The 21,000-nt window shown below is 50.3% G+C and overlaps 3 protein-coding genes across 9 annotated transcripts; 1 reads left to right on the top strand and 2 right to left on the bottom strand.

Annotated features, from left to right (window-relative positions):
- Positions 1-1,092: 1,092 nt before the first annotated feature.
- On the bottom strand, positions 1,093-6,146 carry entr1 (endosome associated trafficking regulator 1). 2 transcript variants are annotated; one of them, XM_086205574.1, is made up of 8 exons: positions 5,929-6,146; positions 4,665-4,792; positions 2,730-2,972; positions 2,557-2,630; positions 2,326-2,437; positions 1,873-1,935; positions 1,621-1,760; positions 1,093-1,370 (listed from the first exon to the last, which is right to left on the bottom strand). In XM_086205574.1, the coding sequence occupies exons 1-8, from the start codon at positions 5,972-5,974 to the stop codon at positions 1,286-1,288; spliced, it is 891 nt and encodes a 296-aa protein (XP_086061700.1). In that variant the 5' UTR covers positions 5,975-6,146; the 3' UTR covers positions 1,093-1,285. The 2 variants fall into 2 exon arrangements, with proteins under 2 accessions (XP_086061700.1, XP_086061701.1); XM_086205575.1 differs by lacking the exon at positions 5,929-6,146 and adding an exon at positions 5,441-5,790.
- Positions 4,840-15,175, top strand: chek2 (checkpoint kinase 2). Of its 6 annotated transcripts, none has more exons than XR_015116321.1 (15): positions 5,229-6,215; positions 6,569-6,870; positions 7,287-7,414; positions 7,499-7,631; positions 9,928-10,018; positions 10,136-10,232; positions 10,432-10,485; positions 10,577-10,641; positions 11,580-11,679; positions 11,799-11,885; positions 12,367-12,530; positions 13,161-13,276; positions 14,172-14,241; positions 14,366-14,451; positions 14,531-14,580. XR_015116321.1 is itself a non-coding variant. In XM_086205570.1 (15 exons), the coding sequence occupies exons 2-15, from the start codon at positions 6,579-6,581 to the stop codon at positions 14,837-14,839; spliced, it is 1,611 nt and encodes a 536-aa protein (XP_086061696.1). In that variant the 5' UTR covers positions 5,231-6,215; positions 6,569-6,578; the 3' UTR covers positions 14,840-15,175. The 6 variants fall into 6 exon arrangements, 5 of the variants coding, with proteins under 5 accessions (XP_086061694.1, XP_086061697.1, XP_086061699.1 ...); XM_086205570.1 differs by lacking the exon at positions 14,172-14,241 and adding an exon at positions 14,717-15,175 and having other exon boundaries at positions 5,231-6,215; positions 14,531-14,605; XM_086205573.1 differs by lacking the exons at positions 14,366-14,451; positions 14,531-14,580 and having other exon boundaries at positions 14,172-14,358.
- gstt2 (glutathione S-transferase theta 2) lies at positions 15,112-20,867 on the bottom strand. Its single transcript, XM_086205576.1, has 5 exons — positions 20,398-20,867; positions 18,682-18,769; positions 16,405-16,555; positions 15,743-15,919; positions 15,112-15,579 (listed from the first exon to the last, which is right to left on the bottom strand). Exons 1-5 carry the CDS (start codon positions 20,519-20,521, stop codon positions 15,433-15,435), a joined length of 687 nt encoding a protein of 228 aa, XP_086061702.1. The 5' UTR covers positions 20,522-20,867; the 3' UTR covers positions 15,112-15,432.
- Between the last annotated feature and the right edge of the window lie 133 nt (positions 20,868-21,000).

Below are 21,000 nucleotides of genomic sequence, written 5' to 3' on the forward strand. Positions count from 1 at the left end.
AGCGTGCAGGTGCTGCTGCGGTGTTGCACTTCTCTCTGAAATCATGTTCCAACTCACCGAATGAGTGCCAAAAATGCAGCCCTCCTCCTTCCTGTTGCCATGGAGACTCACTGAATCAGAGCCCCATTGACTTTTTACAGTTGTGGTGCACACGCTTGACTCCAGGTGAAACTAATTAAACTGACTCAAATCAGCTGTTCTGGAAACGGAAACTCAAGAGTTCAGGATCAGACTCAGTTTGTTGGACCTGCTTTGTGAAACGGACCCCCGTAGGAGACTTGAAGCTATGAATGACATCATTGACTTCATCAAAGTCTCATCCCTACCTGTGACATCACTGCTGGTGATTGAGCAGAGCACGCAAACCCATAGCACCTGTGGTGCAGCAGGATGCAGAGCAGACAGGGTTCACTCAGCCCCCCCCCCCCCCCCACACACACACACACACACACACACTGTCCATTCTTATGTAGCAAACAACAAACAAACAAAACCTTGTTGCCATGTTTTGTGTGTGTTGAGGTGTGTGAGACTCTGGTCAGGACCGTCCATCTGCACCTGCTAGTCTCTCTGCAGGATGGGGACCTCAGGTTGGGCCCCACCAAAGACAGAACAGGTCATGTGCAGGACCTGAGTCTTCAGGTGGGTCCAGTCTCCATAAAACCCATGAACCTCTGAATTTTACACATTTGTGTTTCCAGCAGGTAGTTGTGCGGTGAACATGTGACCAGATCATTTAATTGTTCACTGAATGAAACATCTCAAATGTAAACATTTCGATTGTGAGCTTCTGTTTTCCTTCCTGAGGTCAGAGGTCAGCCTCCAGCAACGGGTGCCACACCCTCCATGCTGGCTAGAGGCGCGGCAGGTGTGTCTCTCTCACAGTCGGCTTTGACCGGTTGTCTTGTTCTTTATCAACACAGGCATGATGTGACATCATCAGCCTCTTACCTGAGTATTGGCTCCGCCTCCACATGCTCATAGCCACTCCAACACTCATTACTGAAGTTTATTATGACCATCACCACATCTGGAACCCCCTGAAAACAGCAGCAGCAGGAACGCTGACATTCACTCAAACGCTTTGTTCTTCTGCCCATTTTATTAAAAGCACAAATCAAACAACACAACGTTCTCCCGTTCCTCTGATGTTCTTCAGTCACAACGACAAGCATCAGAGCTCATGTGTCTCAAGTGAGACTTCAATGTCCATCCTGGTCCACAAGGACCCTCACAAGCTGTTTCCATGGCAACCATGTACTCCATCCGAGGTCCTCTCAACTCATCATGACTTCAGCTCTGACATTTTATCAATGCAGCGCAGGAGCTGAGACGCCAACCGCAGCGTTTCGGCATCATCTAACAGCAGCCTGAAAACACGCACGCAGGTGAACTCCCGTTAGCTTCAATAAAACGTGTCAGCAATAACAGGATGAATGATTCTTCATTGGAAAGAAGAAAACGACACATTGACAACTGAACACAACAACGTTGCTGGCAGTCACATCCTAGCTCGTTGATTTATCCCATTTGGGTTGAACATTATCATTGTTAGCATATTGGCCTTGGGGGGGGGAACAAAGCCCCGCCCACAAAGAGACATGATGTGTAGCTACTGACCGGATGGAGGAGTGGGCGTGGCTTGCAGTCTTGCTCAGGTACTCAGATGCCATCTGAGCATTTTGCTTCATTGTCATGATGATGTCAGACTCAGATGACTTTAACCGATTGTTTTCCAGCTGCAGAGACTCAACCTGCATCTGAAAGACACACACACACACACACAGGTGTCCTTGAAGCAAGAACTCTGGTCCCCACAAGGACTACGGGTCCCCATAAGGTAGAAGTTTATCCTAAAGAAAGGTGTGTCACCTGCAGCTGCTGCAGCTCTGCTCTCAGTCTGGAGACACTGCTCTCTGCCTTCAGTGCTCGTTTCTGAGGAAACGCAGTGAACAGGAAGTGACCTCATTGGAAACACGTTCACACAGACACACACACGTTCAAAGGAAACACACAGACACACACACGTTCATAGGAAACACACAGACACACACACGTTCATAGGAAACACGTTCAGCCTGAAGCTGCTCGTCCACAGGGCCGCCAGAGGAGTTCGTCAGAATCTGGCGGCGATCAGACGTGTGTCCACCATCGAGACTCCCGTTATGTGCCGTTAACAAATCCACCTCCTTGCATTTTACTGAATTAACAGACGCCGACATGGTTGGCGTGGCAATGTCACCGCTGATAGTGACAATGTTTACATTAGGATATGACAGATGATGAAGTGTGTGAGAGAGAGAGAGAGAGAGAGAGAGAGAGCACCGTCATCAGAGCCAGGTTCTTCTCCACAGAGTGAACCATGCTCTCCAGGTCCTGCGCCTCCTTCTCCTCCCGCCGCCGCCTCCGGAGCAGCTCGTCTGACAGTTCCACTACCCTACACACACACACGTTGTTGGACTGCTGCTGGTGATTGATGATGGAGGTTTTTGAGGACAAGTATTGTCAAGCTGCTGCCCCCTGGGGGATGCCGACGTGTGATTGGCGGGTCCTCACCTGTGTTTGTTGGTGTCTGATTTCTTCTGAAGGTCTCTGATGGTTTTCCTCAATGATTCGTTCTCCTGCTGTAGCTGAAAATCACACCCAGGCGTTGTTGGACTGCTGCTGGTGATCGGTGAAAATGGTGATTCCTGCTCCAGAAACCAACCATGTGTGCATACATGTGTTACCTGTTGTATCTGGCTCTGCCTACAGGAAGTCACTGATCCATGTGTTGACATTTCAGCACCTCCCCCGCGCTCGTCGTCCCCCTCGTGGTTTTCCGGTGTGAACCTGCCCCGAGGAACCTCTGTGACTGAGCCATTAAAGGGGCAGTGGCCTGCCGACCTGCTCTCCTCCTGATCTGTGGGGACTGAAGGCCTGCTGTCCATGCCTGACTGGAAGCTCCACCGCCATCCGTCCCCCTCTTCCTCCTGTTTGGACAGAGAAAAAGATGCAGGTAATGTCATGAAGTCCTGTGCAGACCAGCTGTGGGATAACTGAGCCCATGTTCAACCTGAGCCTGAAGCTGCGGAGAGTGCCACAGCTGTGCCCAAGACACTGCACCCCAAGGACCACAGCAGCTACAGACCAGTGGCACTTACACCCCACCTGATGTAGACCCTGGAGAGGCCAGTCCTCGGACATCTCCGCCCCCTGGTGGGCTCATCCAAGGACCCACTGCAGTTCGCCTACCAGCGTGGCATTGGGGTGGATGACGCCGTGATCTTCCTCCTCCATCCAGCCCTCTCTCACCTGGAGAAGCCCGGGAGCACTGTGAGAATCAGGTTTTTGACTTCTCCAGTGCTTTCAGTACCATTCAGCCGGGGCTCCTGAGGGACAAGCTGGAGCATACAGGACTGGACCACCACCTCACATCCTGGATACTGGACTACCTCACAAATCGCCGTCAGTATGTGAGGTCCAGGGACTGTGTTTCAGACACGGTCATCTGCAGCACGGGGGCCCCGCAGGGAGCGGTCCTGGCTCCGTTCCTCTTCACACTGCAGACTTCTCCCACCACACCCACCTGTCACCTGCAGAAGTTCTCTGACGACTCTGCAGTTGTGGTCCTCATCACAGATGAGGACCACAGAGAGTACAGAGAACTGACCCAGGACCCAGGACCCAGGACTCAGACTGGTGCGTGAGGAACCACCTCCAGATCAACGTGGGGAAAACCAAGGAGCTCAAGGTGGACTTCCACAGGCAGACGCAGCCCCACCCGACACCGGTGAAGATCCAGGTAATGGAGACGGAGATGGTGACATCTTATAGGTACCTGGGTGTTCACCTGAACAACAAACTGGACTGGTCAGACGACACCGGGCCGTCTACAGGAAGGGTCAGACTCTACCTGCTCAGGAGGCTGAGGTCTTTTGAAGTGGGGGGGGGGGGGCACTCCTGAGGACCTTCTATGATACGGTGGTGGTGTCGGCCATCTTGTAGGGGTGGTGTGCTGGGCAGCAGCATAGCGGCTGCAGGCAAGAGGAGACTGGACAAACTGGTTAAGAAGGCCAGCTCTGTCCTGGGGTGCCCCCTGGACCAGTGGACGTGGTGGTGGTGGTGGTGGGGGGCGGGGGGGGTGATGGCTGAGCTGTCCTCTCTGTTGAGCACTGACTCCCACCCCATCAACACCACCCTGACAGCCCTGGAGAGCTCCTGCAGTGACAGGCTCCTCCACCCTAAGTCTGGAGGAGAGGTTCCACAGGTCCCTCCTACCTGAGGCTGTCTGACAGGACAAGCACTGGTCCCAGTGACCCCCCTACCAGACCCTGGACAATCTTAGAGTGCAATACTTAAAACTGTACTGTGTAATAGCCAACTCTTGTGCTGCTAGTATTTATTGTACTTGTTTGTAGTTTGGTTGTTTATTGTAGTTTCTTCCATTTATTGCTCTGTTCTTCTTCTGCTGCTGTACCAGGGACGTTTCCCCCCCGAGGCACAAATACAGGTTATCTTATCTCATGATGATGTCACCTGTCGAACAACGACTGACACGGTAACTGATCCTGAGCTCAAAGTCAAATGTCAGAGAGCTGTTGACCTGCGTGCACACACACACACACACACACACACACACACACACACACACACACAAAGAATGCCGTGTTACACATACTCACCCCCCAGTGTGTCTGCTCCAGGTCCAGGTCCTGGTCCTGGTCCTGGTCCTGTTCCTGTTCCGGATCCTGGTTCTTCCAGCGGAGGAACTCTCTGAAGGAGAAGGGGTTCAGCTCCTCAGCCTCTGCACCTTCATGTGAGGACAAATAAAGCAGGTTGAGTCGTCGCAGCAGGACGTCCTCGGGCCGCAGGTGAGACAGCTCCTCTTCATTCCCATTCAGCAGAACCACCATGGTCTCCTCTCCTGCAGCTCCAGGTGGAGCAGACTTTCCCCAGGAGAGTTGACAACAGGTCTGGGCCTCATGGCCGGAAAATAAAACCTCTGATTTTTTTCACAAACAATTCGATTCACAACTTTTTCAGATTATTTTAAGAAAACAAGAAGTACCAAGGACAGAGGACTCCAAACAAGTTCTGCTTTTCTTGATCAAAAACTTAACTAACCACTGTATAAATGGGGACCGAAACTTTAGCGACGAGGTGAACTAAGAGGGACGTTCTGTAGTCCACGTACAGGAGATTGTAGTTCCATGAGGCAGACGCACGTCAGCAACATGGCCACTGCTCCATGACGTTGGTTAATGAGTGTCGCAGGTTCTCTCAGCTCGCCGCCGTCTTCTCTTCCTACGTCTTAAATTCTCCTGTTTACCTTTTCTTGACCCCGTGACCTTTTCCATCGAGGTCAAGCCATAGTGGACAGAAACAGAGAGAGTGCCTCTTCTTCCTGACACCTGATACTTTTCATCTGAGACCTGAGGACCTGCTCATATAATCGTACCTATCAGAACCTTTGATCCATCTTTGACCAGGACTCTCATCACGAGAGCCAATCAGCTATGAGCTCCTCACACCTCCAACTTCCTGTAGTCATCCAGCCTGGCAAAAACTTTTGGATCATTGCCATAGCAACGTTCCCACTTTGTCCAAATCACCATCATGATGTCAATATTTCAGAATCACTATGGCCCTTTTATGACAATTAAATCAGTCAAATCTACGTTGATGGTATCCTGACGCAGGCGCCACGGCTCCGATGATGATCGACTTATAAAAAAGAAATGAGAAAAGCTGAAGATTGAAAACAGCAAGACGAGCAGCTGGAGGCCAAGCGCGAGCCGTGAGGAAGTGGTTCCGAACCTGTGATGATGGCCCAACTCACCAGTGGTTCCGAACCTGTGATGATGGCCCAACTCACAGTGGTTCCGAACCTGTGATGATGGCCCAACTCACCAGTGGTTCCGAACCTGTGATGATGGCCCAACTCACCAGCTGCACTGACCAGCGTTTTGGAACTCCGCTGTTTGGACATCATGACGTCACGTAGGTAGACGAGGGGCAGGTGTGTTTCGGTCCTCGGTGCTCGTCTCCTACGACGTAAACGAACCCGGAAGCGCGGCGAACTGCTGCCGCCTCACGTGACCGACCTCCTCACTTCTCATTGACTGGGACTGTCACGTGACGAAGGAGAACGACGCGGTGTCTGAACGTTCATTTCCTGCAGGATCCCGGCTAAAGCGGGCTCCGCATGCGCGGTTGGACCTTGATCCCGTCAGGTGAGTTCGGCTGTCTGACCCGGGGAGCGACTCCGGTCTGATAACGGACCGGATGTGATTACTATAGTAAAGCTGGGTCGTTCAGTTCTGCTTCCTCGTGTTGGCCGGCCGCTGGGTCAGGGTTCTGGCCCTGTGGATCCGCGTCGGGCTGCTGCTCCGGCACGTTCTGAACTGCCTCCACCAACGTTTGATTCACCGTGTCGTGATTTCAGCTCCTGCCGGAGCAGCTGGTCAGTGTTAGTGGTTCCGTTGGACCCGAACTGTTTCTACTCAAACATTATTGACGGTTTCCACAAAGTTCTCAGTTCCAGGAGCTGTTGGTTCCCCTCTCATCTCGTCTCTTTCCCCTGCAGTTGTTCAACAATGTCTGAGGAGGTTTTTAGTGAGGGGGGGCAGTCCTCATCCCAGCCTGCCTCTCAGTCCCAATCCACCCAGTCTCCATCCCAGGTCCAGTCCCCGTCCCAGTCCAAGTCTCAGTCTCAGCCAGGTTCCAGTTCATCCAGCGGGCCGACGTCAGGCAGCCAGTCCTCCAGCGGCTCGGGGACCCTGAGCAGCGTAGACACGCTGCCCGTCACCCTGCCATCCGTACCCGAGGAGCCAGAGCCTCAGCCCTGGGCCCGCCTACTGCCCATGACCCGTGGCTTCAGGGCCCTTGGCAAGTGGTCCTTCCACCAGGAGGGGGGGGGGGTCATGATAGGAATGTGATGGTGGGTTAAGTCACAGCATTTCTGGTTGTGGCTGCTACCATGGCGCAGTCGTGAGATGCAGCTCCTGATTTGCTCAGGAAGTTGATGACATGTTGTGTCACACTGAGTAGCTGAAGGAGCTGCCTGCAAGTTTGGTGACCAGTAAACCAGTGACACTGCTGGGAAATGTAGTTTTCTTTTAGTTTTTTTCAACCAAACAATCAGTCATGCTGTTAAACATGAAACAATTAAAGTACGTCGCCATGGTTACCAAACTCCTCCACTTTCAGCTTCAGGTCACTGTTTGCACAGCAAAGCTGCAGGTCTAAATGCACCATGGGAATTGTAGGAAGCACCTGTTTGTTCATTGTTTGTTTGTTTACAGACTGTATCGAGGACGAGTACCTGTTTGGACGAGACTCTGGGTGTCACTATGTGCTTGGGGACCCGAATGATCCAAAGGGGTCCAAACGCTTCAGGATTTACAGCAAAAAACACTTTCGCATCTGCAGAGTAACACTGCTATTTTTATTGTTGAGTGTTTGTCAAGCTGGCTGACCTTTGACCTCTGAGTGATGGGCTGCTTCTCTCTCCCAGGAGGGTCGTGAGGTCTTTATCGAGGACTTCAGTAATAATGGAACGTTTGTTGACGGGATTCTCATCGGCAAAGACAGGAAGATCCCTCTGGTCAACAACGCTGTGGTGGCGCTGTCGGAGCAACGCAACAAAGGTCGGAACGTACCACTTCACTTCAGTATCACCGAAGTACTTATACTTTGAAAGAAACTCTGTTTTGTAAGGTGCTGATGGTTCTGACCTGTACACAAGACTAGGAAGTGGGCAGGAGTTGGTTATCAATTCTTCATCTCTGAAATGTTCAGCTGATAAAATATAATTTTCATTTAGAGCTGAAAGTTTCAGAAATCCTATCTGATAGTCATTTTTTTGACTGATGTTGTAAAGTGATTCACAGTATTGTAACTTATCCTGAGATTATCAGGCTGACACCCTGACCCTGACCCCGTCTGGGTTGACTCAACGTCTGTCTGCTTCAGTAAGTTTGACAGGGACGAGACAGAAACTGTTCTTTGCTTCCGTCCAGCAAATGTTGACATTCCCTTGGACTTGGTTGGCGTGGTTCCTTGGGAAGCAGGTCTGGTGCTCCCACAGCTGCACCAGTCCTGAAAACACTAAGGACCTGGGAGGCATTTAGCAAATGTCCAGATACTGAAGGACGAAGAGAACCATCAGTTGATAAGGGACCAACATCAAACCATCACTGTGGGCCAGTGCCAGCAGCGGCTGTCCCTCCTACAGGGGTGGAGGCAACTGGATGTAACCCCTCCCATCCACCCAACTCCTATACCTGCCAGTGAGATTCTGGTCCCCCAGTCCTCCCTGGACTGAAATGGGGGGCTGGTCAACTGGGCTCCAAACTGTGACCTGGGGTGGGGGGGGTTGGGGGGCTCTAGTCCGGCCCTCTGGTGGGAGACCCGTGGCCATGTCCCTCCTCCTATAAGAACTGAACCTGGGCTGACACATAATGCAGCTCATCTGCTGCTCCTGTATCCTGTGGGGTCCCCCAGAGATCTATCTTAGGCCCACTCCTCTTCTGCCTATACATGCTCCCTCGAGGTAAAATAATCAGAAAGTACAATGAGTCATTTCACTTTTATACATCTGGTCTCCCGTCTCCTTGTCCTCGTCCAGCCTTGTCTCATAAAAACGGAGGACTTCTACCAGACAGATGACAGTTACTTCACCGTGTTGGAGTTGTGAGTTCAGCGTGCAGTTTCCTCTACACGTGTCCTCCGTCCTGCTTTCTGTCCACCTTTGGTTCTACTTCCTGATGAGGATGACAGTTTCCACCATGGTTGCTGTGAACTTGCCAGCGTTTTTCCACAATTCAGTTGACGATTTTATGCCTTCCACTCAGATCTGCAGACTCACTCCAGACCTCCCTGATTGCCTTCCTCCAACTTAACAATGAAAAAACGGAAGTCATTATCTTTGGCTCTTCCAAATCCAAAGCCCCACTCATGCCCAACCCAGGTTTTCTCAGCCCCTGCATCAAATCACACACCAGAAACCTGGGTGTCATCTTTGACTCAGATTTTTGCTTTGACAAGCGAATTGCTGCGGTAGTCAAGAGAAGCTTTTACCAACTGTGAGTCATTGCTAAGATGAAATCTCATACACCAGTTCAAGATCTGGAAGAAGTAATCCAGGCTTTCATTCCATCACAGCTGGATTACTGTAACTCTCTTTATCTGGGACTCCCCCAGGCACTCCTTTCCCACCTTCAGCTGGTCCAGATTCAGCCAGCTGGCTCCAGAGAGCAGGATCAGATGACTCCCATCTTAGCATCCCTCCACTGGCTGCCCATTCCCCCTAGGAAAACATTTTAAAATTTTACTAATGGCCCCACCCTCGATTACAGAGCTCATCCACCACCACGCTGCTCCCAGGTCCCTCTGATCAGGTAGCAGGGGTGTCCTGCATGTAACCAGGCACCAGGCTCAAACAGAGGGGTGACGCCACGCCTTTGGAACGAGCTGCCACCTTCCTGTTGGGAAGCTCCCTCCATCACCTGCTTTAAATCTAGGCTCAAAACACACCTCGTCTCCCTGGCCTTCCCTCCCCTTTTATGACAGGTGGTTGTTTTTATGCCTTCATGTGCTGTCTCTTCCAAGCGACTGCGATGTGTGAACAGACTGTCGATGCAGAGGTGCTTGTGCTCTTCTTCTGTTTTGCACCATGTACGGCCCTGCGGTCAATAGAAGCTGGGTTTAAATGCGCCTTTGTAAATAAATTTTACTTAGACACACACACACACACACACACACCTCAGTACAAGGACCATTTGGCAGGATTGGTGTGTCATTTTTATGAATCACTGTTTTGTCTGTTGTGTGAAATGTTATAATGTTCATGTTTATGTTGATAAAAGCTTCCTAATGTAGCCAGTGGACCAACCACGTCTCTGCTGCAGTCATGTGACCTTGCATGTCTCCATCCATCTGCAGTCTTCGTCTTCATCGACTTGATCTCTGACGACCAGTCCAGTCTACCCAGAGAGTTGCGGGACAAATATCTGCTGACTCGACGCATTGGCACGTGAGTCAGCTGGATTCTGACCTCTGTGACATCACTTGCTGTCGAACACCAGAGCAGCTGCTCCGTGTGTGTGTGTGTGTGTGTGTGTGTGTGTGTGTGTGTGTGTGTGTTTTCCAGAGGAGTGTGCGGAGAAGTTAAACTGGCCTTCGAGAGATCAACATGCCGGAAGTTTGCCGTGAAAATAATTAACAAGAAGAATTTTCAGTCTGAAGGGGTGAGTCTCTGCTCTGATTGGCTGACACATTTTACCATCCTTCATCCTTTCTTCCTTCCCTCATTTCCTCGTTGAGCAAGAAACTACAAACATGGCTGACCATGAGACCGCAGCTTAACTGTGACTCATCAGTCTGACTGACATACCAATTATAAGCCTGGATTCTGGTCAAATGATGTGTGTTTTTGTCCAATTATAGACAGCGACACGGAACGCTCAAACAGAGATTGAGATTCTACAGAGAATCGACCATGTGAGTTAAATCACTGATGAGATGATGGTGGAGTGTTAATGCCAGCCACTCACTTCCTGTCCTGGTCTCCCGTCTCCTTGTCCTCGTCCAGCCTTGTCTCATTAAAACGGAGGACTTCTACCAGACAGATGACAGTTACTTCATCGTGTTGGAGTTGTGAGTTCAGCGTGCAGTTTCCTCTACACGTGTCCTCCGTCCTGCTTTCTGTCCACCTTTGGTTCTACTTCCTGATGAGGATGACAGTTTCCACCATGGTTGCTGTGAACTTGCCAGCATTTTTCCACAATTCAGTTGACGATTTGTCATGTGCTGGAGGCTAGATACTATGCTCTTGTTAGTAGTCCGTCGTCGCTTCAGTTGAGAAAGTGTTTTACACCCACGAGCAGTGTTCCTTGGTGTCTGGATGCCATATTGCTGCTCATCTCTGGTGTGATGCTTCAGCCATTTTCTTCTTTAGAATCATATTCTGTTCATATTTGATCAGAATTGTCATTGATGGCCTTGGCTCACTGCAAATGTTTTAGTTCATTAGCAGCAGCAGGTCTTTACTGCTAATATGAGCATGCTAACATGCTAAACCAGCATGATCTTGGTTTGATGCTAGCATACTAATATTAGCATGCTGATGATGTCTGTGTGTTAGCATACAGATGCCTATCTGTTAGCATGTTGATATCTGTGTGTTAGTATGCAGATGCTAACATACTGATGTCTGTGTTTGCGCATAATGTGAGCATGCTTTTGTTAGCCTGCAGATGTCTGTGTGCTATCATGCAGATGTTAGCCTGTTAGCCCAACAGGAATGTTAACGTCTTAGCTGCCGTCTTCATTCAAGAATTTTATGAAGGGCTATGTTCACATGAGTCATGTGACAGATGAGACATGACCAGGGTCAATGTGCAGCATTGTTGTATTGATTCGTTGTTAACCTGAGCTCCCAATCAGAATCAATAACATAGTGGTACCATTGCATCTGGACACATCTTGATTCTTTCAGATATGCAAACTTACGTCTTCCTTCAATTCAGGCAGTTAGTGAGAGGGGGTGGGGCTGAGGGGCGGGGCTGTCTGTTGATGTGTTGCCTGTCTGCCAGGATGGAGGGTGGTGAACTCTTCCACAGAGTCAAATCTCAGCAGCAGCTCAAGGAGCCGGTCGCCAAACTTTACTTCTATCAGATGCTTTGTGCTGTTAAGGTGAGTCTGCTGCTGCCACTTTAGCCATGGTTACATTCAGCCTGAGTGTAACTCTGTGTGCGTGCGTGTGTGTGTGTGTGTGTGTGTGTGTGTGTGTGTGTGTGTGTGTGTGTGTGTAGTACCTCCACAGTAACGGGATCATCCACAGAGACCTAAAACCAGAGAATGTTCTTCTGTCCTCTCAGAATGACGTCTGTCTCATCAAGGTCAAATATCTTAGTGTGGTTTATTAAAGCTGCATGCTGCTTGAACATTTCCACCTCTGGCCAGCAGGTGTCTCCCTCCCTCCTGCTACACAAATCTAGTCTCCTGGTTATCAGTGTGGTCAATCTCATCACTGTAGTGATGTCACACACTAACAGTAACAACATGAACCTGTCAGAGGCAAAAGTTGCTAATTTGAACTCCTGCTATTCTTCGCTAGAAACTGTTAGCTTAGCTGTCCGTCAGGATGTGAATGAATTTTTTTTTTACCCAATGATTTTTCATCAAGTAGTTGTCTCTTGCATCTTTAACTGATGAAAGTTTCATTTGCACTCATTCCTTTTATTTATATTAAAAAACTCAGTTTCTTTCAAAAAAAAGTTACAAAAGGTTATTTTTATAAACCGAACAGCTGAAGGTCTATTCAGTACTGTGTGTGTGTGTGTGTGTGTGTGTGTGTGTGTGTGTGTGTGAGAGAGACAGGTGACTGACTTCAACCAGTCCAGGATCCTGGAGGAGGCGGTGCTGATGAGGACTCTGTGTGGGACGCCATCTTATCTGGCTCCTGAGGTCTTCACTCATGCTGCCACCACTGGCTACAACCTGGCGGTGGACGCCTGGAGCCTGGGAGTGCTGCTCTTTGTGTGGTGGGCTCCTCCCCTTCGTTCCACCTTCACATTGTTCTGCTCTGTTTCCTCATTGTTGCTGCTCAGAGCCACGTTTGATTTCCTCAGTCCTCTCTTGGATGTACACGATGTCAGGTATCAGGGTCGCTGTGTCCTCTCGTCTCACCATTATGTTACTGGACGTTACACTGGAGTCCTGGAGGAGTGATTGACTGATGTTTAAATACTTGTACAGAGGTGTCCCTCGCTGTGGTACAGTTGTCAGTCGATACAAGGGCCGTTACTTGGGGGAGAAGCCAGAAGACATCTATTAGTGGGGGGATTTCCTGCTGTGGGTCGCAGGTGTCACCAAAGCCAACAGCCAAACAACACCACAGAGGAGGAGCTTGTTCCTGTTGGACCTGAGAGAAACAACTGACTGACTTCTGTGGCTCACTACACTACATTGATATTGTGATGGCCACGCCCACCAGACAGACCAGTGACATCAGTGTTACCTGGAACTTTCTGATGCAGACACTGTGGCTTCAGCTCCTGACACAATCGAAAGGGGAAGACAACATGGTGAAACACTGAGGAAGCACCTTAAACTAACCGTGTGTGTGTGTGTGTGTGTGTGTGTGTGTGTGTGTGTGTGTGTGTGTGTAAAAGTCTTGGCGGTTACCCTCCATTTCACGAGAGCTTTGGTCGTCAGTCAGTTACAGATCAGATTGTCCGGGGAGAGTTCACCATGGTTCACTCCAAGTGGAGACATGTCTCTGACCAAGGTATGCTCTTCCTCTCCTCTTCCTCCTCTCCCCTTCTTCCTCTCCTCTTCTTCCTCTCCTCTCCTCTTCTTCCTCTCCTCTTCTTCCTCTCCTCTGCTCTTCTTCCTCTCCTCTCCTCTTCTTCCTCTCCCCTTCTTCCTCTCCTCTTCTTCCTCCTCTTCCTCCTCTCCTCTTCTTCCTCTCCTCCTCTTCCTCCTCTCCTCTTCTTCCTCTCCTTCCTCTCCTCTTCTTCCTCTCCTCTCCTGTTCCTCCTCTCCTCTTCTTCCTCTCCTCTTCTTCCTCCTCTCCTCTCCTCTTCTTCCTCTCCTCCTCTTCCTCCTCTCTTCTTCCTTTCCTTCCTCTCCTCTTCTTCCTTTCCTTCCTCTCCTCTTCTTCCTCCTCTCCTCTTCTTCCTTTCCTTCCTCTCCTCTTCTTCCTCTCCTCTTCTTCCTCTCCTCTCCTCTTCTTCCTCTCCTCTTCTTCCTCCTCTCCTCTCCTCTTCTTCCTCTCCTCCTCTTCCTCCTCTCTTCTTTCTTTCCTTCCTCTCCTCTTCTTCCTTTCCTTCCTCTCCTCTTCTTCCTCCTCTCCTCTTCTTCCTCCTCTCCTCTTCTTCCTTTCCTTCCTCTCCTCTTCTTCCTCTCCTCTTCTTCCTCTCCTCTCCTCTTCTTCCTCTCCCCTTCTTCCTCTCCTCTCCTCTTCTTCCTCCTCTCCTCTCCTCTTCTTCCTCTCCTCCTCTTCCTCCTCTCCTCTTCTTCCTTTCCTTCCTCTCCTCTTCTTCTTCTCCTTCCTAACTCTCTTGGGGTCGTCTCTGAGGCTACAGGAGTTGTTCTTCTGAAGGCTTTAAACATTTGATGTTTTGTTACACCTGTTGGCTGACAGAGCTGTCTGTCAAGGTAAGAACTCCGCCCTCTCATAGGCCCTGGTCACACCTGGTGTTAAGACCCTTCCCGTCACAGGAGACACTGTGGAGATGCGTGTTACAGCAGGTGCTCAGATCCCATCAGGACGGATCGTAGTAGCAGGTGTGAGTGCACATGGAGGTGGATGGTCTCGCCACATGAGTGTGTGTGTGTGTGTGTGTGTGTGTGTGTGTGTGTGTGTGTGTTGCAGCAAAGGATGTGGTGAGGAAGCTGCTGGTTGTGGACCCCAGTAAGAGGATGACTATAGAGGAGGCTCTGCAGCACACCTGGATGCAGGTAACTGCCATCATCTGTGACCTGATGATGCTGCTGATGATGCTGACGCTTGAGACCAACAGCCCATCTGTGTGTGTAGGACAACGAGATGTTGGCGACAGCTCACAGACTCATGTTCCCTGCTGCCACTGCTGATGACACTCCAGCTGCCACGGTAACCACATACCGTTTGTCCACCAGTGGACTGTGGGCGGTGTCAGCTTGGCCCTCAAGCAGGCTGGTCCAGCTGTTAAGTCATGTGAATAACTCCGCCCCATTCCCACAGGAAGCAGTGCCAGCAGCACCGGCAGCGCCAGCCAGGAAACGAAGGCGAGATGAAGGAGATGATGAGTACCGACATCCGGCCAAACAGGCCCCGCCCCCTACAGACCCTCCTCACCTCAGATAATGGGTCAAACCTGAAACTGTTGTTTTTTTTATTAAAGTTTTTTTTTAAAAATATTTTTCAGTTTATTCAACTGCAACTGAGCTGTGACGGTCAACCAGTTTAGTTCTGAGGAAAGATCTGATGCTCACATCAGACGCCACTGGAACAGTTTTGTAGTTGATTGACATGTAGGACAGTGGACAAAGGGTTTGTCCTCCACTTTGCCAACGTGACTAAAACCAGGAGCAAAAACTGATTTTTGATTATAAAAACATGAGACGAATGTTTGTGGCAAAATGCAGAACATTTCTTTATTTGATCAGAAGTGAATAGGAGTCGTGGTCACTGAGAGCTGATTGGCTGTGGTGGGACATTTGGTGGTGCAGCTACTGATGCACCTGCACTGATGTCATGTTCAAGGTGAACTGATTGGTCAGTAGGCGAGGCTTCTAGTTGCTACGGTGGCGATGTGCTTCGACAGTGACCTCGTCCATCTGCTTCACGCTAAAGGCATCTGATTGCATCACTGCTGATTGGTTCCTGCAGCCAAATACTCCTTGGCTCTGCCCCCTCTATGTGACATCACTCCTGAGGGGCAGTCCCTTGTGATGACATCACAGCTTGGCTTTACGGCGGTCCCTGACGGCATACACAACAGCGTGAGCCTGGTGAAAGGAGTCACCAAGGGCCGACTGGACGCGAGTCCTCCAGTGCTGCAGCTGAGGATGCTGCTGCAGGACGTCTCTGCCGCCAGCGAGAGGCTGCGGAGACACACGTCAATAATGAGTGGAGTTAGCTGCATTAGCTTGTTAGCCTCAATGGATCCTAGCCTTCTCAGAAAAGCCTTGAAGGAACTAAGGGGGGCAGGGCTGAAAACTTGCTAGACCAAAACTTAAACCCAAGACACTTGTCGTGACTTCTGACCTGCATGAGTTCACAGATGGCGAGCAGGTCAGCCACAGTGATGTCATCGCCACAAAGGAAGGGCTGTCTTCGCAGAAACATAGACTCCAGTTTGTCCAGAGTGTCCCCGAGCTGCGAGAGAGCACGATTCAAACGCGCCTCATCCACCTGAGAGGAGAACTGGGCCGGGAGGAGAACCTGAGACCAAGACACAGGTTTTGACAAACAGATGGACCAATATTGAACTATCTAGATAGAAAATCAGCGCGTGTCGAGTTTTTCTTTGCTGCTTTGTGTGGACCAGAGATGTGCCTAAGACCAGTCTGAACACCTGACCCAGTCTGGAGCGCTGAGTGGGCCACTTCCCCCGGTTCCAGGACCCTGTTGCTGCAGACATCTCTGTGCCCTCCCCTCCACTGGAGGTCACCTGTCTGTTGATCAACGGAGGCTTCATGTAAGCCCCTCAACAACCCTGGAGACCACAATACAGTCCAGCTTGACACCTCCGTCCCTGCCAGCCAATGCGGGTTTGTATATGGACCTGGTCACAAGTGGGGAAAGACGCAACCTATACCCTTGCTGAGACATTTCAATCTTCAGAGATAGAGAGGTCACTTGAGGGTCAAGGGTGACGTGCTCACCCGCATGTAGGTGGTGTGTGTGTGCATTAGTGTGCGTGTTACCTCCAGAATGAAAACTCTAGCGGTGTGCGGTCGCATGTTGCTGTGGTGCCAGGCTGTATACTCGTCCACCCTGGCTCGTCTCTCTGGTTGCCGTGGATACCAGTGTTCTGGCATGTCATACTTTGTGGCAAGGTACTTGAGGATGGCATCACTGTGCAAGCGCGCGCGCACACACACACACACACACACAGTTAATTTATGGTGGCCGTTTACCTTCACACACATGAGAATTCACCTCGCCAGCCCACCAATCAGGTTTGTACCTGTGTCCTCACCCAAAGTGGTGTGGGGCAATCAGCTGCCACAGATTCATCAGAGCTCCTCCCAACCGTCCCTATGAAAAACGTCCGATGGTGGACTATGACACGTCCTACAACAGACGTCCAATGGTGGACTATGACACGTCCTACAACAGACGTCCAATGGTGGACTATAACACGTCCTACAAGAGACGTCCAATGGTGGACTATGGCGCACGTCCTACAAGAGACGTCCAATGGTGGACTATGACACGTCCTACAACAGACGTCCGATGGTGGACTATAACACGTCCTACAACAGACGTCCAATGGTGGACTATGGCGCACGTCCTACAAGAGACGTCCAATGGTGGACTATGACACGTCCTACAACAGACGTCCGATGGTGGACTATGGCGCACGTCCTACAAGAGACGTCCAATGGTGGACTATGACACGTCCTACAACAGACGTCCAATGGTGGACTATGACACGTCCTACAACAGACGTCCAATGGTGGACTATAACACGTCCTACAACAGACGTCCAATGGTGGACTATGGCGCACGTCCTACAAGAGACGTCCAATGGTGGACTATGACACGTCCTACAACAGACGTCCGATGGTGGACTATGACACGTCCTACAAGAGACGTCCAATGGTGGACTATGGCGCACGTCCTACAAGAGACGTCCAATGGTGGACTATGGCGCACGTCCTACAAGAGACGTCCAATGGTGGACTATGACACGTCCTACAACAGACGTCCGATGGTGGACTATGACACGTCCTACAACAGACGTCCAATGGTGGACTATGACACGTCCTACAAGAGACGTCCAATGGTGGACTATGGCGCACGTCCTACAAGAGACGTCCGATGGTGGACTATGACACGTCCTACAACAGACGTCCGATGGTGGACTATGACACGTCCTACAACAGACGTCCGATGGTGGACTATGACACGTCCTACAACAGACGTCCGATGGTGGACTATGACACGTCCTACAACAGACGTCCGATGGTGGACTATGACACGTCCTACAACAGACGTCCGATGGTGGACTATGACACGTCCTACAACAGACGTCCAATGGTGGACTATGACACGTCCTACAACAGACGTCCAATGGTGGACTATGACACGTCCTACAACAGACGTCCAATGGTGGACTATGACACGTCCTACAACAGACGTCCAATGGTGGACTATAACACGTCCTACAACAGACGTCCAATGGTGGACTATGGCGCACGTCCTACAAGAGACGTCCAATGGTGGACTATGACACGTCCTACAACAGACGTCCGATGGTGGACTATGACACGTCCTACAACAGACGTCCGATGGTGGACTATGACACGTCCTACAAGAGACGTCCAATGGTGGACTATGGCGCACGTCCTACAAGAGACGTCCAATGGTGGACTATGACACGTCCTACAACAGACGTCCGATGGTGGACTATGACACGTCCTACAACAGACGTCCAATGGTGGACTATGACACGTCCTACAAGAGACGTCCAATGGTGGACTATGGCGCACGTCCTACAAGAGACGTCCAATGGTGGACTATGACACGTCCTACAACAGACGTCCGATGGTGGACTATGACACGTCCTACAACAGACGTCCGATGGTGGACTATGACACGTCCTACAACAGACGTCCGATGGTGGACTATGGCGCACGTCCTACAACAGACGTCCAATGGTGGACTATGACACGTCCTACAACAGACGTCCGATGGTGGACTATGACACGTCCTACAACAGACGTCCGATGGTGGACTATGACACGTCCTACAAGAGACGTCCAATGGTGGACTATGACACGTCCTACAAGAGACGTCCGATGGTGTAATACATAAGACGTCCTATAGTATACTACGGGAGACGTCCAACGGGAGACATCCTCTGGCACACTGGTGCAGTCAAGGCCCATCGACACAACATTTAGCCAACGATATGATGCCCAAGGGAGACTGCTTGCTAAAACCCCGTGTGGTAGCGTGTGTGTGTGTGTGTGTACCTCTCTGTTAGGACGAAGCCCTGATCCACCAGGACCGGAACCTTCTGCATGGGGTTCAGTTTGGTGAAGTCTGGACTTCTCTGTTCTCCTGCAGCAGCAAGCAGAACCAAGGATGTGACTTGCTGATGTGTCTGGTTCTGTTCCAGTAAATTTTGTCAGTCAGGAATAGAACACCAAATGAACTCATATCAACTAGAACAGTGGTTCTCAAACTTGTTCTGTCACACCCCCCTCGTAAGAGGAAGAATGTACAGCCCCCCGAAACCCCAACAAAATTATCAAAAAATGGGTCAAGTTTACCTTTTATTGTAAAAACTAAAATTTAATCTCAGTAATCTGCCGAGCAGATAAGAAAATGACTTCAGCTCCCTCGGACTGTGGTTCTCAATTCAAGATGGAACAAAATGTGCAACCACCTTTTTAAAACAACAACAACAGGGTTCTCATCTCCTGCCAAGGGAGCGGTCATATTTTCATGGCTTAGGTTTTCGTGGTTGATCATCACCACCTGCTGACTTCATCTGATTTGTGTCTGATTTGTTGCCCACTTGTCTTTTCTTCCTGATTACCTATTTGTCCAATTGTAAACCTTCTCTCTCCGTCTCTCTCTCTGTCTGTATGTCTGGTTGCTAAGCAACCTTTTTTGTGTGCTGCGCATAGTTCTGCCTGCCACATTTTCGGCCGCCCAAGAAAAAAAAAAAAAACACACACACACACACACAGAGCGGCCACATGCCCCACTGTCATGTCACTTGGCCCCCCTAGGGGGATGCGCCCCAAAGCTTGAGAAACACTGGACTAGACTGGCAAGTCACTGGAAACGAGGACGTCTGACATGTGACCCTTTGACCTGTGTGACATCACTGCATCACAGTTTCAGAAGGAAATTAAAGCTGCAGGCAGCGTTGAACAGGACTTTGCACCCTTGCATGTGTCAGGGGTGCAGGGCAGTCGAAGGGCTTCTGTTCCGGGCACGTAGACGTTTCCAGACCTGGGCTGACAGCTCTGAAACTAACAGATACAACGGGGTTGTCAGGTAGATAGTTAAGGCTGGTCAGGTAGCTAGTTAAGGCTGGTCAGGTAGCTAGTTAAGGCTGGTCAGGTAGCTAGTTAAGGTTTGGTCAGGTAGATAGTTAAGGCTGGTCAGGTAGCTAGTTAAGGCTGGTCAGGTAGCTAGTTAAGGCTGGTCAGGTAGATAATTAGGGGTGTCAAGACACTTCTTAGGGTCATCGGGTAACTAGTTGAGGTTCGTCAGATAACTAGTTAGGGTTGTCCAGTAGCTAGTAAAGGATCATCAGGAAGATAGTTAGGGCTTGTCAGGTAGCTAGTTAGGGTCATGAGGTAACCAATTAAGGTTTGTCGTGTAGCAACTTAAGGCTTGTTAGGTAGCTAGTTAAGGTTTCCGGGGGGGGGGGGGGCTGCCTGGATATCGCGTCCCGGGCCTGTGGGTGCGAGTGCGGTCGCAGCGTTTGGGGTTTTACAAAAAAAAACGTTCCAGGCTGACCGCCATTCGGAAAACCTCCCGATGACCCTGCCTTGACCTGTTGAGAGTCATCGGGTAACTAGTTGAGGTTCGTCAGATAACTAGTTAGGGTTGTCCATTAACTAGTTAAGGCTCCTCAGGTAGCTTCCTAGGTTAATTTCGTGGATCCGGGTGAACTGACGACTGATTCTGACGTCAATAGTAAACAGGTAGCCGGTAGCTTAGCCGCTTACCTTTCCTCAGGGCGATGCTGTGGACTCGGTGCGGGATGTTGTTTCGTGTGAGCAGGATGAGCACCGCCCGGCAGGGTTGTGACAGAAGATCCAAATAAACGTCCACCTGCTGACCCGTCACCATGAAAACCGAGCTCGTTATTTTGTGGTAAAAACGTGAAGTAAACCAGTGACGTTACGCTTAACAGTCGCGCGTGACCTTCGTCACATTAAGTTTGGCCGTAAACTTTCTGGAGCGCATGCGTAGCGGAAGCAACTTCCTGGTTTACAATAATACGTGCTGCGTCCGAACTGCCAAGCAGGTCTGATGGTAGGTCTCAGAGCAGGTCGGAGGGTGTCCCAAACCACAACTGGCGCGAGTAGCGACCTACTTCTCAACCTACATTCCAGCCTAAACACGCCCACATTGTAGGTCGGTTCAGGTGCATCCTGCGGAGCAACCTATGGCCCACAATGCACCGCGGACTTCTTCTTCGTCCCCTAAAAACTTGTGGACCCTCAAGCCAAGTTAGCGCCACCAACAGTCTCCCATTCCTATGAACACCAACATTTATAGTTGTTGTTGACTAAAGGTGCGTTCATGTGCTTAATAATAGAGAACGA

This window comes from Aulostomus chinensis, chromosome 6, assembly GCF_037954235.1.
Source record: "Aulostomus chinensis isolate RoL2024-O1b breed Wild chromosome 6, RoL_Achi_v1.0, whole genome shotgun sequence".
Lineage (NCBI taxonomy): Eukaryota > Metazoa > Chordata > Actinopteri > Syngnathiformes > Aulostomidae > Aulostomus > Aulostomus chinensis.

Excerpts from the sequence above, each read along its gene's own strand:
- entr1 (XM_086205574.1), bottom strand. The coding sequence starts at position 5,974 with ATGATGTCCAAACAGCGGAGTTCCAAAACGCTGGTCAGTGCAGCTG. Across the intron at positions 1,936-2,325 it reads AGAACCTGGCTCTGATGACG|AAACGAGCACTGAAGGCAGA; the intron begins GTGCTCTCTCTC and ends GCGTTTCCTCAG. Across the intron at positions 1,371-1,620 it reads CACGCCCACTCCTCCATCCG|GCTGCTGTTAGATGATGCCG; the intron begins GTCAGTAGCTAC and ends GCGTGTTTTCAG.
- chek2 (XM_086205568.1), top strand. The coding sequence starts at position 6,579 with ATGTCTGAGGAGGTTTTTAGTGAGGGGGGGCAGTCCTCATCCCAGCCT. Across the intron at positions 6,871-7,286 it reads CCGTGGCTTCAGGGCCCTTG|ACTGTATCGAGGACGAGTAC; the intron begins GCAAGTGGTCCT and ends GTTTGTTTACAG. Across the intron at positions 10,486-10,576 it reads TTCTACAGAGAATCGACCAT|CCTTGTCTCATTAAAACGGA; the intron begins GTGAGTTAAATC and ends GTCCTCGTCCAG.
- gstt2 (XM_086205576.1), bottom strand. The coding sequence starts at position 20,521 with ATGGTGACGGGTCAGCAGGTGGACGTTTATTTGGATCTTCTGTCACAA. Across the intron at positions 16,556-18,681 it reads GGCTTCGTCCTAACAGAGAG|TGATGCCATCCTCAAGTACC; the intron begins GTACACACACAC and ends GCGCTTGCACAG. Across the intron at positions 15,920-16,404 it reads CTAGAGTTTTCATTCTGGAG|GTTCTCCTCCCGGCCCAGTT; the intron begins GTAACACGCACA and ends TCTTGGTCTCAG.